The 14,047-nt window shown below is 43.8% G+C and overlaps 1 protein-coding gene across 1 annotated transcript in view; it reads left to right on the top strand.

Annotated features, from left to right (window-relative positions):
- Window positions 1-14,047, top strand: part of LOC144791845 (putative cation-transporting ATPase 13A4) — a 366,292-nt gene that overhangs the window by 271,652 nt on the left and 80,593 nt on the right. The window contains exons 23-24 of the mRNA XM_078666630.1: window positions 61-170; window positions 11,207-11,303. Coding sequence (XP_078522756.1) covers window positions 61-170; window positions 11,207-11,303 — 207 coding nt within the window. The remainder of the gene's footprint in view (window positions 1-60; window positions 171-11,206; window positions 11,304-14,047) is intronic.

Genomic DNA, 14,047 nt, shown 5'->3' with positions numbered 1-14,047 from the left:
AGTCTCAGATAAATGTTTCCTTCAGGACCAATAACCTTTACACAAGTTTTTCTTTGACAGGCACTAAGAACGGCTCACGTGGGTATCTCGCTTTCGGAGGAAGAAGCGTCAATGGCTTCATCTTTCACGTCGCGAACCCCAAATATTGAATGTGTTTCTGAAGTCATCAAGTAAGCCAAATACTGCATATTGTTAGTATTAAGGGAAAATCAATGTATGCACTGGTCATAGGAAAAGACACTAAGCAAACACAAATACCGTATTCTCAAGGGTACACACATTTACACATGTAGATTTACTGAAGTGTAAATCTGGGGCTGCACCAGGGTGCAAGTCTACACTTTTTTCTACTCACCATTTGTAGTGTATATTTACACCTAAGTGTAGAGTTACATGTCTCAACCCCCTCAGGTCATGGGGTGGACACAACTGGGCTGAAATTACTTGTGTAAATTTACTACTTGCACATTTTTACATGTTGGTGAAGATCTCAACCACCCGGATGGATACTATTGGGAAAATTAATAAAAACTTTATGTATGAGTTAAAAACAATTACGAAAATCACTTTAATGTAATATTATAAATTTTAAATGATCAGGTCTGCGTGTATTAATCTCTGTAGTTTGTGCTGTCCTGCACCACCTTTGCTCTCTCATGTGCCGCCTGTTCCATCTAGGAGTGCACTTTCGACAGTTCCTTTGTTCTGTTGCCTCTGGTGCCTCATCATTTGTCCCTACAACATCTTCTCCTTACACCTATAGACTCCAGCATCCCCAGGCCTCCAAGGTCTGTTTTACGTTGCCTTAAAACCTGTTTAACTTCTGTCATGCTGTCTCTGAAACTTTGTGACCCAGGAATATAAATATTTGAATCCAGGGGCCTTTGGTTCCTTGCCCTTTGCAGGATAAAGTCTTGATAAAAAAAGTTCCAAAGCCAGGATACCATTTATCTGGGAGGAACCCCCGGTGCTGGAGGGCCCCCAGGAACTCTGTGCACCCATTCCAGGAGGAAGAACTGTGTCACATTGTGATTGAAGAAATCCCTTTCTGTAGAACCCTCATCTTTCTCTGTGATGCCCACCAAGGTGTTAATGTTTCTCCTTGAGTGCCTCTCCTCACCTTCTGCACAGGAACTTTGCCCCTGCCAAATTTTTGACCTTGTTCTGAAGCTACTGCACTGTGGGCCTCACAGACATGTTTTGGATCACCCTATCTGTCTATTGTTTACAGTCAGCTTTCAGTGGGTTCACATCAATTGTCAAAGCATAAATCTTGTTCTCGATGGTGGCCTTGATATCCAGAATAGCTGTCAGTATGGCGCAAATGTCTATTGTGGTCCTGCCAATTAAATTTCTATAGATTGCAATGTGCCCTCCACCTACAAGGTGTCATAAGGATCACTCTGTGTTTAGCCCTTTTGCATGCACCATCATCACGGTATGGACGACAGTCAAAAGTAGTGACTACAGAGACCCGTGTCCTCCAGTATTAAGCCTCACTTTGGCAACATAATCTCACACTTCTACAGTCCTGTGTTAAGAGGCTGCTGTAGTTCAGATTCCCTCTCTCGTGGGCACAATGTAAAGTGCACATTGGCCACAAAGAACCCCTCCCCTTTAAAATAAAGAAAGCCCTGGGGAAGCCATTCCTTATTCTTCATGTAGTGGCCATTCCTCCCCTGTAAAATATATATGGCCCTGGGTGATGAGGTCACCATGGCCATAATAGGTCTGGAGAGGGGGGGGCCATGCAGCACACCCTCCACTTTAAAAAGGAAAAAAAACCTGGGGGATTGGTCCCCAGGCCTTGTCTTCTATGCAAACCTTCCACACACTGTCAAAGGCTATTTACAATGTCAAATTGGCTGCCTTTGGGATGGATGAGCTCAGAGCCTGGCCACATACATAAAAAAGCACAATCCCTGTTGCTATTGGGCTTTATGCCCCCCTCTGGTGGCAGATTGGAAGTAACTAAGATATTTAGGCCTTGGAGAACACTAGCCGATTGCTAGGGGGACACTCCCTGACTCACAAAATTGGCCCTGGTGTCTAGTGAGTGGATCCATGCTTGGGGATCCACTAAGGAAAGGGATAATTGGAAAGGGAGATTCTCTCCATTCCAATGATACCTCTCCCATCTGAATCACTGCTCGAGAGCCTTAGATAGCCCCCCAAGCACTGAAGCAGTGAAAGTGAAATGAGCCTATAGGCTCATTTCACTTTAATTTTCAATTGTAATGACATCAGCACCCGATCATCATTACAAACCTAAAAAAAGGCCTTGGATTCCTGGGGCAGCTCTTCCCCAGCAGCTCCAAGTGAAATCAAAACTGCCACCAGGGTGAGGACGTGCTGGATCCGTTCTCAGTTCCGAGCGCTGGAGGACATCTTCAGCACATCCTTAGAATTGAAGTGGTTAAAATTGTAATGGGGGGAAACAATATGTATACATTTTTAGATATATATATATTTTATTAGATGTCAAAATTCAGTAAAGTAAATATAGTGAAAAATATCAAAATACTGTAATGCATTATATTTTACAAATACAGTGTACTACAGTGTATTTTCTATTTTTTACACATTTAAATATACACAAAAATGTCTACTCAGTATTACAGTAATACCTACAAAATACTCCAGTATTTATTATCTTTTTTTAAATACTCAGTTCACCCTTTCATAAAGTGTCAATAGGTAGTGAATAACAATAAAACCTACTACGTACCTATATCTAAGACCATAAACCAAATTGCAGTGAAACGTGGGTCACAGCCAAAGTTTGCTAAAAGCTACATGGATGTCATTTACCTTTGGTAAACACAGCCATTAGCCAATCACATACTGGCTTCACATTCACATGTATCATGGTACACCACAAACTTAGCGCGCATACTGAGGCACAAGATAATACTTACTTTCTTAAAAAGTATAACTTTAATACTACTTATACTATTCAAACATTCTAACAAAACTTACCATTTACATCTCATTATGTATAGCGCTTACACTTTACATCTACATCCATTCACTCACTTTCAAGCTACGTCTGTTTCAATTACCACACTCCACTCTAGCCACTCCACGCTATTCTTCTCAACTCTACATCACTACACTCTACGCTATTACAGTGTATACCTCTCCATTCATTGTCACTCCACTATATGCCACTCCACCGTATGCCACTCCACTCTATGTTACTCCACTGTATGCCACTCCACTCTATGTTAATCCACTGTATGCCACTCCACTCTATGTTAATCCACTGTATGCCACTCCACTCTATGTTACTCCACCGTATGCCACTCCACTCTATGTTAATCCACTGTATGCCACTCCACTCTATGTTAATCCACTGTATGCCACTCCACTCTATGTTAATCCACTGTATGCCACACTACTCTAGTCTACTCCAGTCCACTCTTTACTGCTACACTTATACTATTCCACTGTATGCACCTCCCTTCTATGACACTGCACTCAATGTTATTTTACTCCATGCCACTCCACTCTATGACACTTCAGTGAACCACTGTATTTCACTGTATTCCACTGCACACCACTCCACTCTGTGACAATCTCCTGTATGCTGGTACACGGCACTACTCCACTCTATGCCTCTCCACTCTGCACCATTCTAATCTATGTTACTACACTCTGCGTTGATAAACTGTGCATCACTACACTCTACAATACTCCCCTATATGCCACTCCACTGTACGTCACTTCACTGTATTGCAGGAAACTTAATAGTATTCCACTGTACACTACTCCACTCTTCCCTATTCCAATCCTCTCTATGTCACTTCTCTATATGCTACTCCATGCAACGTTTATCCACTTTATGCTAGTCAACCGAACACCACTCCACATTGCGCTATTATACTTGACGACACTCAATTCAATTGCACTCCATCCTGTGCCACTCCGCTGTACACCCCTTCGATCTACACCACTGTATGTTCCTCCACTGTATCCCACTTCACACCACTCATCTCTGTGTCATTACACTCTACGCTATTCCAGTGTATACCATTCCACAGTGTGCTATGACACTGTATGCCACTACAGTCTACCCCTCTACACTATACCTCACTCCACCCTCTAACACTCTGCTCTACAATATTCCACTCTATAACACTCCACTCTATGCCACTCCACTGTACACCACTCCAGTATGAGCTATTCTACTGCACGCCACTACACTGCACCTAACTCCACTCTATGTCATTCCAGTCTACGCTACTAAACTGTACATCACTCTACATTATTTCACTCTACGCTCTCTTCTCTACATGACTCCACTCTACCCCCTCTAGTGTATGCTGTTCCACTGTACAACACTCCACTGTATGCCACTCAACTCTGCTCCACTCCATGCTATTCCACTGTACTGCAGTCCACTGTACTGCACTCCTCTCTGCCATTGCACTGTCCCACTTGTCACTGTATGATATTGCACTGTATGCCACTGCACTGTATGACACTCCATTCTATGCCACTACAATGTACAAAGAAGAACAAATGATGGACGGAATTCTGAATTAATCAAACATTCACCAAAGTCACAGATCTGAGTTAATAAATCCATTGTATTTTTGAACGCCACACCATTCCAGGTCTTCCCTGAACCTGAAACAAGCATCCTGGGACCGGTTCTGGGTAAGACCCCTCATCAGCCAGGCTAGCTTGAATCTGGTGGTGTCGCAAGAATGTGACCCATGTCTGGGCATAACCTTCCCACTCAGTGCAACAAATGCAAAAAGTACAAATAATGGACGGAATGCTGAATTATTCAAACATTCACCCCAAGACACAGATCTGGGTTAAATCCATTGTTTTTTGCATGCCACACCACTCCAGTTTAGACCCAGCCATATGCAAATCAGCCTTGACCCTATTTCTCATCGGAACAGACCAGCCTGAACTGCCAGACCAGGTCTTCCCTGGTCCAACAACTAGAATCCTAGGACCGGTTTCGGGGTAACATCCCTCATCAGCCCAGCTAGCTTGAATCTGGTGCCGTAGTGAGCACAGGACCCAACTCTGGGCATACTATTCCCACTTAGGGTGACAAATGCAAAAAGAACAAATGATGGACGGAATTCTGAATACATCAAACATTCACCCCAATCACAGATCTGGATTAAATCTCTATTTTTTTTGCACGCCACGCCATTCCAGTTTAGACACAGCCATATGCAAATCAGTCTTGACCCTGTCTGCATACTACAATGTACGCCACTTCACTATATGCCAATCCCCTCTCCACTATTCAACTATACACAACTTCACTGTACAAAACTCTCCTCTATGCTATCCCACTCTATGCCACTCCAATGTAAGCCACTCAACTAGACAATATTCCATAGCATACCATTCCACTGCATGCCACTCCAATCTACCGCACTCCACTCTAACCTGCTCCACTCTACCCCACTTCACTCTATCCCGCTCCGGTCTATGCCACTTAAATCTATATTCTATGTAACTCCAGACTATGCCACTCCACTGTACACTACTCCACTGTATGGTGCTCCACTCTACGCTACTCTGCTGCATGACACAACACTATACCTCACTCCACTGCAAGCCACTGAACTTTATGCTCCTCCACTGCAGACTATTACACTCTATCGCTCTCCATTCTATGCCACCACACTCTTGGCCACCCCACTGTAAGCTATTTTACTGTATGCCACTCCACTCTGTGGTACTACATCTATAACACTCCACTGTATGCTATTCAATCTACGCCACTCCGCTGTTCACCAGTCCACTCCATGTCACTCCACTATACAGTATTCCTAAGTACAAAACTTTACTTCCTGCCCCTAAACTCTATGCTATTCAACTCTATACAACTCCACTCTACCCCACTTCCCTGTGCACCACTCCACTATATGTTATTCCAATCTACGCTATTATAGTTTATGTCACTCCATTGTATGCTAGTTCAGTGTATACTAATCTACTGTACGTTATTCCACTGTATGACTCCCTACTCTACCCCACTCCACTCCACCCTACTCCACCCCACCTCACTTCACTCTATGCCACTCCACTCTACGCCATTCCCCTGTAAGCCACTCAACTTAATGCTATTACACTTTATGCTATTCCACTGTACACCACCCAAGTCTGTGACACTCCACTGTACACTACTCCACTCTAAGCCAATCTACTCTACACTATTCCACTGAATGCCACTCCACGCTATGCAACTCCACTCTACAGCACTCCACTCTATGTCACTCCACTCTATGCCAATCCACTCCCTGCTATTTCAGCCTACCCTACTCTAATGTAGTCCGCTCTACAACGGTTTACTGTACACCTCTCCAATCTATGATATTCCATTGTATGCCACTCCACTCTAACTCACTCCACTACACACAATTCCACTGCCCTGGAGCCGACCAAACAGTCAGCGCCCATAACATTGGGCTAGCCTCTCCACCCTGACCCACCCGCCCACAACCAGGCATACCCTTCTTCTACTTTTTCACAGTGGGGCGACACTCCGATGCCCACATGGAGGAGCCGCCCCTGTCCACAAGACCAGAGTCTGACAGTGTATGACCCTGTCATTTACTGTACTCTATGACACTCCAATTAACACCACTAAATTAACTGATTTTCAACACTATGGGCCCGATTCACAGAATGAACTTAAGACTCAATCCTAAACTTACTACTATTTTGGTATTCACTGAATGCACTTACTACTTTTGGCATTCACAGAATAAACTTACTACTTTTGGTATTCACAGAAGTTAGGATTTTGTCTTAAGTTTGTCTTAAGTATGTCTTAAGTTTGTTTTAAGACAAACTTAAGACAAACTTAAGACAGAATCCTAAATTCTGTGAATACCAAAAGTAGTAAGTTCATTCTGTGAATGCCAAAAGTAGTAAGTGCATTCTGTGAATACCAAAATAGTAGTAAGTTTAGGATTGGGTCTTAAATTTATTCTGTGAATCGGGCCCTATGATCTGAAATACAATTGTATTCAAAAATAAAAACCATTTATATTTAATGACAAAACCAAAGGGCGAAGCTAATTTATAGGTAAGAAAATGTTATGTATTCTTTATCTACAAACCCAGCGTAAACTATAGAAACAGAAGAAATTATAAAGTTTTAGTTATAACTTAATTTACTGATTTACTCACCACTAGTTAAAACTTAAATTTTTTATTTATGCACCACCTTCAATATGCTATACCTAATGCATCTCCGTACATATTCTTCTTGTATCACTTGCCACACCACATTAACTATAACTCACCATTAAACCATGCTCTGATGAGTGATATCATTTCAGATGTCATAAGTCTTATTATGACTGGTATGATTTCACATGCTATAAATTATATAATATGCAAGGGTATAACCAGTGTATGGAGAAAGGGTGATTTATAGAGCTTTCTAATAGAATTTCATACCATTCGCCACACCACTGTCCAGGATATTTTCTATTAAATAACGTTCCAATTTGTCTGCTGTATTGATAGAAGAGGGATCAATCTTTTGAAGATAGCACCGCAGATGATGGGTCAGATTTACAATGCCCTTTTGCTGTTGCAAAACATGGGGTTTTAGGAGTTGTAGATTTCTTTCCACACCTACCTCAAGAAAATAATGCTTCAATTGTACGTCACCGGCAATTGTGGGTCTAAACCATTAATGAGTTACTGCCCCCCACAGTGAGGTGATAACTTGTTCACAAAGGGTTAAGTGCCCCCTTGAAGCACCTTTGTGAATCATGTCTGGTGGTCCTGGGGTCTGCAGGGACTTGTGCCTTTATTGGACTTGTGTTGCTTTCAAAAATAAATGCTTAGCATTTTGCATATCAAATGCTAAGAAGGATTCTGCTGTCATTTTAACCCCCTATCCTTATATTAGCAGCCAGGAGATCCAGTAGGATGAGGGCTGAGGTTTTTAGCCTTGGTCGAGGATGGAGCGGATGTCATTGGTTGCGGCGAGGTGTGCGGTCTCTGTGCTGTGGTTATTTTCTCATCTGGATTGAGAGATGTCCAGGACCTGGTTCACTTTGATGAACTGAGAGAGTTGGGTGTTGATGGCCTTCTTGATGACCTTGGCTGGGAAGGGGAGGATGGAGATGGGTCTGAAGTTCTTGAGGTTTGTCGGGTCAGTATAAGGCAGGGGGTTGATCTTGGCATGTCCAGTCATCATGAAAGGTGGTGGTCTTGATAGAGCAGTTGATGATGCGGCATAGCTCAGGCAGGGGTCCAAGGGGGCTCTGGAGTGGATGCTCTTCAGGGTCTTGAGTATTTCATCTGTGGTGAGTAGAGTCCAGATGAGCAGGATATGTTGGGGTGTGACGTGGTTGGGTGTCGTGGAAGGGTCTTGGGTTTCAAAAGTGTCATAGATCTGCCTGATTTTGTGGTGGAAGAAGGTGCTGAGTTTGTTGCAGAGGTCTTGAGAGGGAGGACATCTGTGGTCTCGATGTTGGGGTTAGCACACTCATTGATGATGGGAAAGAGTTCTTCGCTGTTGTGTGCATTTAGTCTGTTTTGGAAGGCTGTTTTCTTTGTGGTTTTGCGGAGGAGGTGGTGTGTGTTGATGGCAGTTTTGAAAGGTTGTGTGGGTTTCCGTGGATTTACTAGTTCCTCTATCTCTTATCGAGTCTTCTTCAGGTGATCTGGACTTATGGTGGGTGGGAGTGAACCAGCTGGCTTTTGCGGAGTGTTATTTGCACGTGGCATTCCTGAGGAGTGTCAGTGTGTTGGCTCACTTGGAGATCCATTGGTGGAGGTTGCGTGCTGAGGTGTCTGCTGATGTCAGCAGTGTGATAGTGCTGAGGAAGATGGTGAGATGTTTTTAGGTGCCTCTATTCCAGCTACAGTGGGGCGGAACGGTGAGGGAGGGGGTGTATGGTGGGCATGGTGAAGGCAAAGTACATGCAGTGGTGGTCAGTCCGGAGGAGTTCGGTGGTGTGGCTATTAGTACCTAGCTCACATATTAAAATGCATTCTCAGCAGTATACCAGTTGGTGTGCAAAGTGGACATCCTAAATTTGTGAATGATACACCTGGCTCAAAAGTCTTTGCAACTTTGCACACCTTTAACCCTGAATGAGATGGCACCAGATTTGTTATATGCACAAAACAGAACCCTGCCAAGAACTCTGCGATAAACTGTCTAATTATTTTCATGAGAAAATTGCCCTCATCTATGCTTCATTTAATGTAGCTAATAACTTAGACACAGCTGGCCTACCCCCCAACGATCTTACGCCCAAGGTCACTAGGCTGGGGGCGTTCAAACCCATCACCTTTGACACGGCAATGAAGAAACTTCAACTATGCAGACCTGGAAGCAGGCAATTCTTATTCCTCTTTTAAAAAAATCTGATGCAGACCCTGCTGTGCTCAGCAACTACCGTCCGATATCTCTGCTACCCAAACCGGCCAAAATCTTGGAAAAAATTGTGCAAGAACAACTTTCGGACTATGTTGAAAGCAATGGCCTGTTACATGACTCACAATCCGGCTTTAGGACCGGTTATAGCACGGAGACGGCCCTTCTGGAGGTGGCGGAGACCGTGCGTGAGACTGTGGACAGGGGAGAGGTAGCCATGCTTGTGCTCCTCGACCTGTCCACAGCCTTTGACACGGTCTCCCATGCCATCCTCCTGAGCAGACTTCGAGAGCTGGGAATCGGTGGCTCCCCTCTGGCCTGGATTTCCTCCTTTCTTACAGATCGCACACAACAAGTCTGGTGCCGACCTTTTTGGTCTAAGGACAGTAAACCTCTAGGCTGCGGGGTGCCCCAAGGATCCGCCCTTAGCCCCCTTTTTTTTAACATTTATGTCGCACCTCTAGCAAAGGTGATTGAGTCTCTGGGGGTCAGAGTGATATCTTACGCTGACGATACGCAGCTCATTGTCTCCCTCAGAGATAACTCGCTGTCTGGCTCTGAAAATTTCAAAACCTGTCTCTCCAATATTGTGGCCTGGATGACCTCAAACACGCTAAAACTTAATACGGACAAGACGGAGGTGTTGTTCTTTAATCAAACTGTTCCCCTGTCGCCCACCACCTGGTGGCCTAAGGAACTCAAACCACCACCTACTCCGGTAAAAGTGGCCCGCAATCTTGGTGTCCAGTTTGATAATGATTTATCTTTTAAAACACACATCCAGAAAGTTACCTCGGCATGTTTCGGGAAACTCCACATGATAAAACAAATGTCCCCCTTCCTCCCCACGGAAGCACTGAAGACAGTGACACATGCCCTGATCACTTCGCATTTGGACTATGCGAACTGCCTGTATGTGGGACTACCGGCGTACCTCCTCCATAGGCTGCAGATTGTGCAGAACGCCGCTGCTAGGCTGATCTGCAAAGTCCCCTATCGTCACTCGATTTCCCCCCATTTAAGGAAATTACATTGGCTCCCGATTATGGCCCGTGTCAAATTTAAGGCCCTGGTCCTAGCTTTCAGGGCCCTCAACGGAAAAGGCCCAAAATACCTGAGACATAGACTAAAACCAGTCCAATCCTCCCTTAATCTCAGGTCTAACCATCTTCACCTTCTGCTCACCCCTAGATTCCGCTTAGCAAGAAAGGGTGGCAGAGCGTTTTCAGTGGTAGTGTCAAAACTCTGGAACTCCCTACCCATCAGCCTTCGGCTCATTGACATCGAGTCTCAATTCAGGGGCAAACTGAAAACTTTTCTATTTTCGGGTCAGTACATTCCCTCTCCCCTTGATCTGCATTCCTCAGCGCCGGGACACCCCCGTTGGGGGTAGCTGTGCGCTTAATAAATGTCTTAAACAATAAAATTTCACAAACAACCAATTGGTAACTGGTTACCAAACTCCTTATAATTCTCTGTCAATTTCACAGCTAAGTAGTTTACCTACTCCAACACCTACACTGTGATGCTTTGTCCTAAATCTGTGGTAGGAGATGTGCAGGGTAAAGACAGATCATTTATGAATGTTTTCATTCATTCAGACTACACATCATGAATGGTTGATAGTGTTTTCTCCACATGTATAGTGCATTGACACCCCTAGGTACAGTATGTGTCACTTACTGCCAGAAAATAAATGAGCTGTGGACTGTGCTTGCTGTGAACATGTGCTTTAAAGCTTTTGTGACTAAGTAGTGGGGACAAAAGCATTGAAGCACTGTTTGACTAATCAACATGTAATTTTTTGTGTTTTCCCACCAGGGAGGGGCGCTGTGCCCTTGTGACCTCATTTGCGGTGTTTAAGTTCATGACCATATACGCACTTGCAACCCTGATCAACCAGACTCTCGTCTTCTGGGTATGTTTTGAACTCACGGTGGCTTCTGATATGTTCCACTTGTGACCAATCAATATTGTGGGGTGGAGTAACCCAGGAAAATTTATTGAAAAGCTTGACTGTTCATTGCTTTAAATTCTTGTTATTGTGGAGTATATGAATTATCATAAGCTGGGAATCTGTGAAGAAACAGAACCTGTCAATATACTCAATATTTCCCCCCCAGGTATCACTCATTGTTTGTTAGGACAGGATAGGGAGGGTCCACAGTGCACATAGAGGGAAAAGTTCAAATTACAGAAACTATGGTTCTTCCCTTATTATGATGCTAATGGATGCAATTTATTAGTATTTTATTTTTTCGAAATTATTGAGATTGAAATGTTATGTCTCATTTAAGTGATGTACGCCGCTCCGAGTTGGTACAAAAGAATATGTGAATATGGGAGGGGATCACTTGAAGACTGATTGATGGAGTATAATGGTTGGAGTGTGAGCAAGAAACTCAGATACGCTTTACTCACACTGCAGATTGTACACAACTCTGCTTGAAAGTCTTCTCTGCTTCAGACATCAAATGCTTCCAAAAAGGCATTCACAGATTCCATACCTGGCTGTCCAGCACCTACCTGAAGCTCACCTATGCCAAGATGTAATTGCTGTGTTTTGCAAAGAACAACAAACAAGCAACAGTACAAACCTGGCTCAGTGACAAGAACCTTGACAGCTTCACACCCCAACTTTTGCTGAATGCAGAGTCAATAGACTTCACAAGGACACCAGCCTTGCCCTCAAGGAACACACTGCTAAAAAAACAGGGACAGCCTAGAACCAGCTCTCTATTCTAAAGAACATTAAACCCTTTCTTGTAGAAAGCACTGTCAAAACTGATGTTCAAATGCCCGTACTCTTGCATCTGGCTGGTGGTAATGCCCTGCACCATGGTATCCCAGTATCCACGCTGGGACCATTTAAAGATATTCTACACACTGCACTTCAGTTTTATCGGGTACGTATTTGCTGAGGACCTTAGTCACAGATTACCTAAAACAGCAAACCACATTTCATATAATTCTGCTTAATTTAGCATAACTTCCTGAAATGTTCAATGAACATAAACCATTTAAAATCGTGACAGTGATGACACCTTATTTGTCACAGAGAAAACAATGAGTTGGAAAATTGTGATGTCAGAAAAAGATGATTAACCCATTCGCTGGGGCGGCTATTCCTCCGCAGCGCTAAGGGGGTGGGGCGGCCGCGTGGCGGTTCCGTGCTTGTGACGGAACCGCTCCGTCATGGCTCGCGGGTGAGCTGTGCTTGTGACGGAACGGTTCTGTCACGGCCCTGCCCGTTCCTTAGAACGTCAGCGCAGGCACGGAATTCGCGCCGCGCAGGCGCGGCGGCAGGGCCGTGACGGAACGGTTCCGTCACGAGCATGGAAGAGGTCAAACAGATTCATTGCTTCAACATTCATGTGAATGAGGAAGACACATGTGGCCCCTGCACAGGCTTGTCTCAGTTGCTTAATACACACCCATTCATGTGCAGATTTATATCAGCTGTCACTATACTCCAGGCAACGAGAGCTGTTAGACAGCTCTATGTGGGACCGCGACATACATGTGACAATCTAGAAAAGGCCACAATTCTGGGGAAAACCACATAACTTAATTATTACCCTGTTCATTTTCTGAAACCATTACATTTAAGATTTACAGTAATCACAACAAACTGAATTTTCTCTTGATACTTATATGGTAATTGTGATCTTACTCAACGCACACTATATTGCTCTCAGAAGAATGAAAGGCTCAGTGGACTCTGCCAAGGTTCAAATAGGACCAACCTAGAATAATGGTGTTTACATTTTGTTGAGGGGGTTTGAAAGCTGAAAGTTCAAATGTAGCACTCATTAAATTTACTCTATATCCCCAGGTAATATTTAACCATTAATTTTGAAACCGAGATATGCAGGGGATAGTCCAAGGACTTATGTACCCTCAGAGGCAATTGGACATTGAAAGAGCTTAGGAATGGAAGTCTTGAAGGCTAGAAAACAAAAGCATGAGAACATGACTTGGGGAAGCATCTGGGATGGAAGCCTTTAAGGCTGTAGGACTATAAGTATGGAAACCGTGTGCATATGAGAATAGAAAACCTGCAGGCAAGAGGAACTTATGTGGAACCTGAAATTGAAGTCTCAAAGAACATAGGACGTAGAGGAGAACTTGACCTGATAATGAACGCTTTGAAGACATGTGAGCCTGGTGAAAAAAAGAGTTGGAAATTTTGGGAGCTCAAAGACCTGAGGAAGAACCTCAGAAGGCAAGCATTAGATGCATTGGAGCAGGCATTGTGAGAACAGCCTTCAAGATGGTCTAATGTCCATGATGAAGCTACAGAATCCCAGAGCATTTTACCACCACAGCTATGGAAGGCAAGTTCAACAGGACCAACAAGCTGATGGTTGCCATGCTTATAGACATCCTTATAAAGCAAAGAAGCTGTAATTAAAGCAACCCTTATTTTAACGCTTCACATAGCTTGCAGTACTATGAGAATACGAGTGAGCCTGGCAATATCCCAGAAAACAAACTCCTTTGATTTACTCCATTTACGTGGATTATGTTAACGCGGGGTTTCTGGTCTATAGTTATTGTTCCAGATCCCGATTCAGGTCGACTAAATCGTTGGTACCTGTCATTGAGTAAAAGGCAATCCAATACTAGGTCAGACAGTTAAGAACTTACACTACTCTAAAT

This window comes from Lissotriton helveticus, chromosome 11, assembly GCF_964261635.1.
Source record: "Lissotriton helveticus chromosome 11, aLisHel1.1, whole genome shotgun sequence".
NCBI lineage: Eukaryota > Metazoa > Chordata > Amphibia > Caudata > Salamandridae > Lissotriton > Lissotriton helveticus.
The sequence above is the reverse complement of the archived record's forward strand: the minus strand, read 5'-3'. Positions and strand labels throughout refer to the sequence as shown.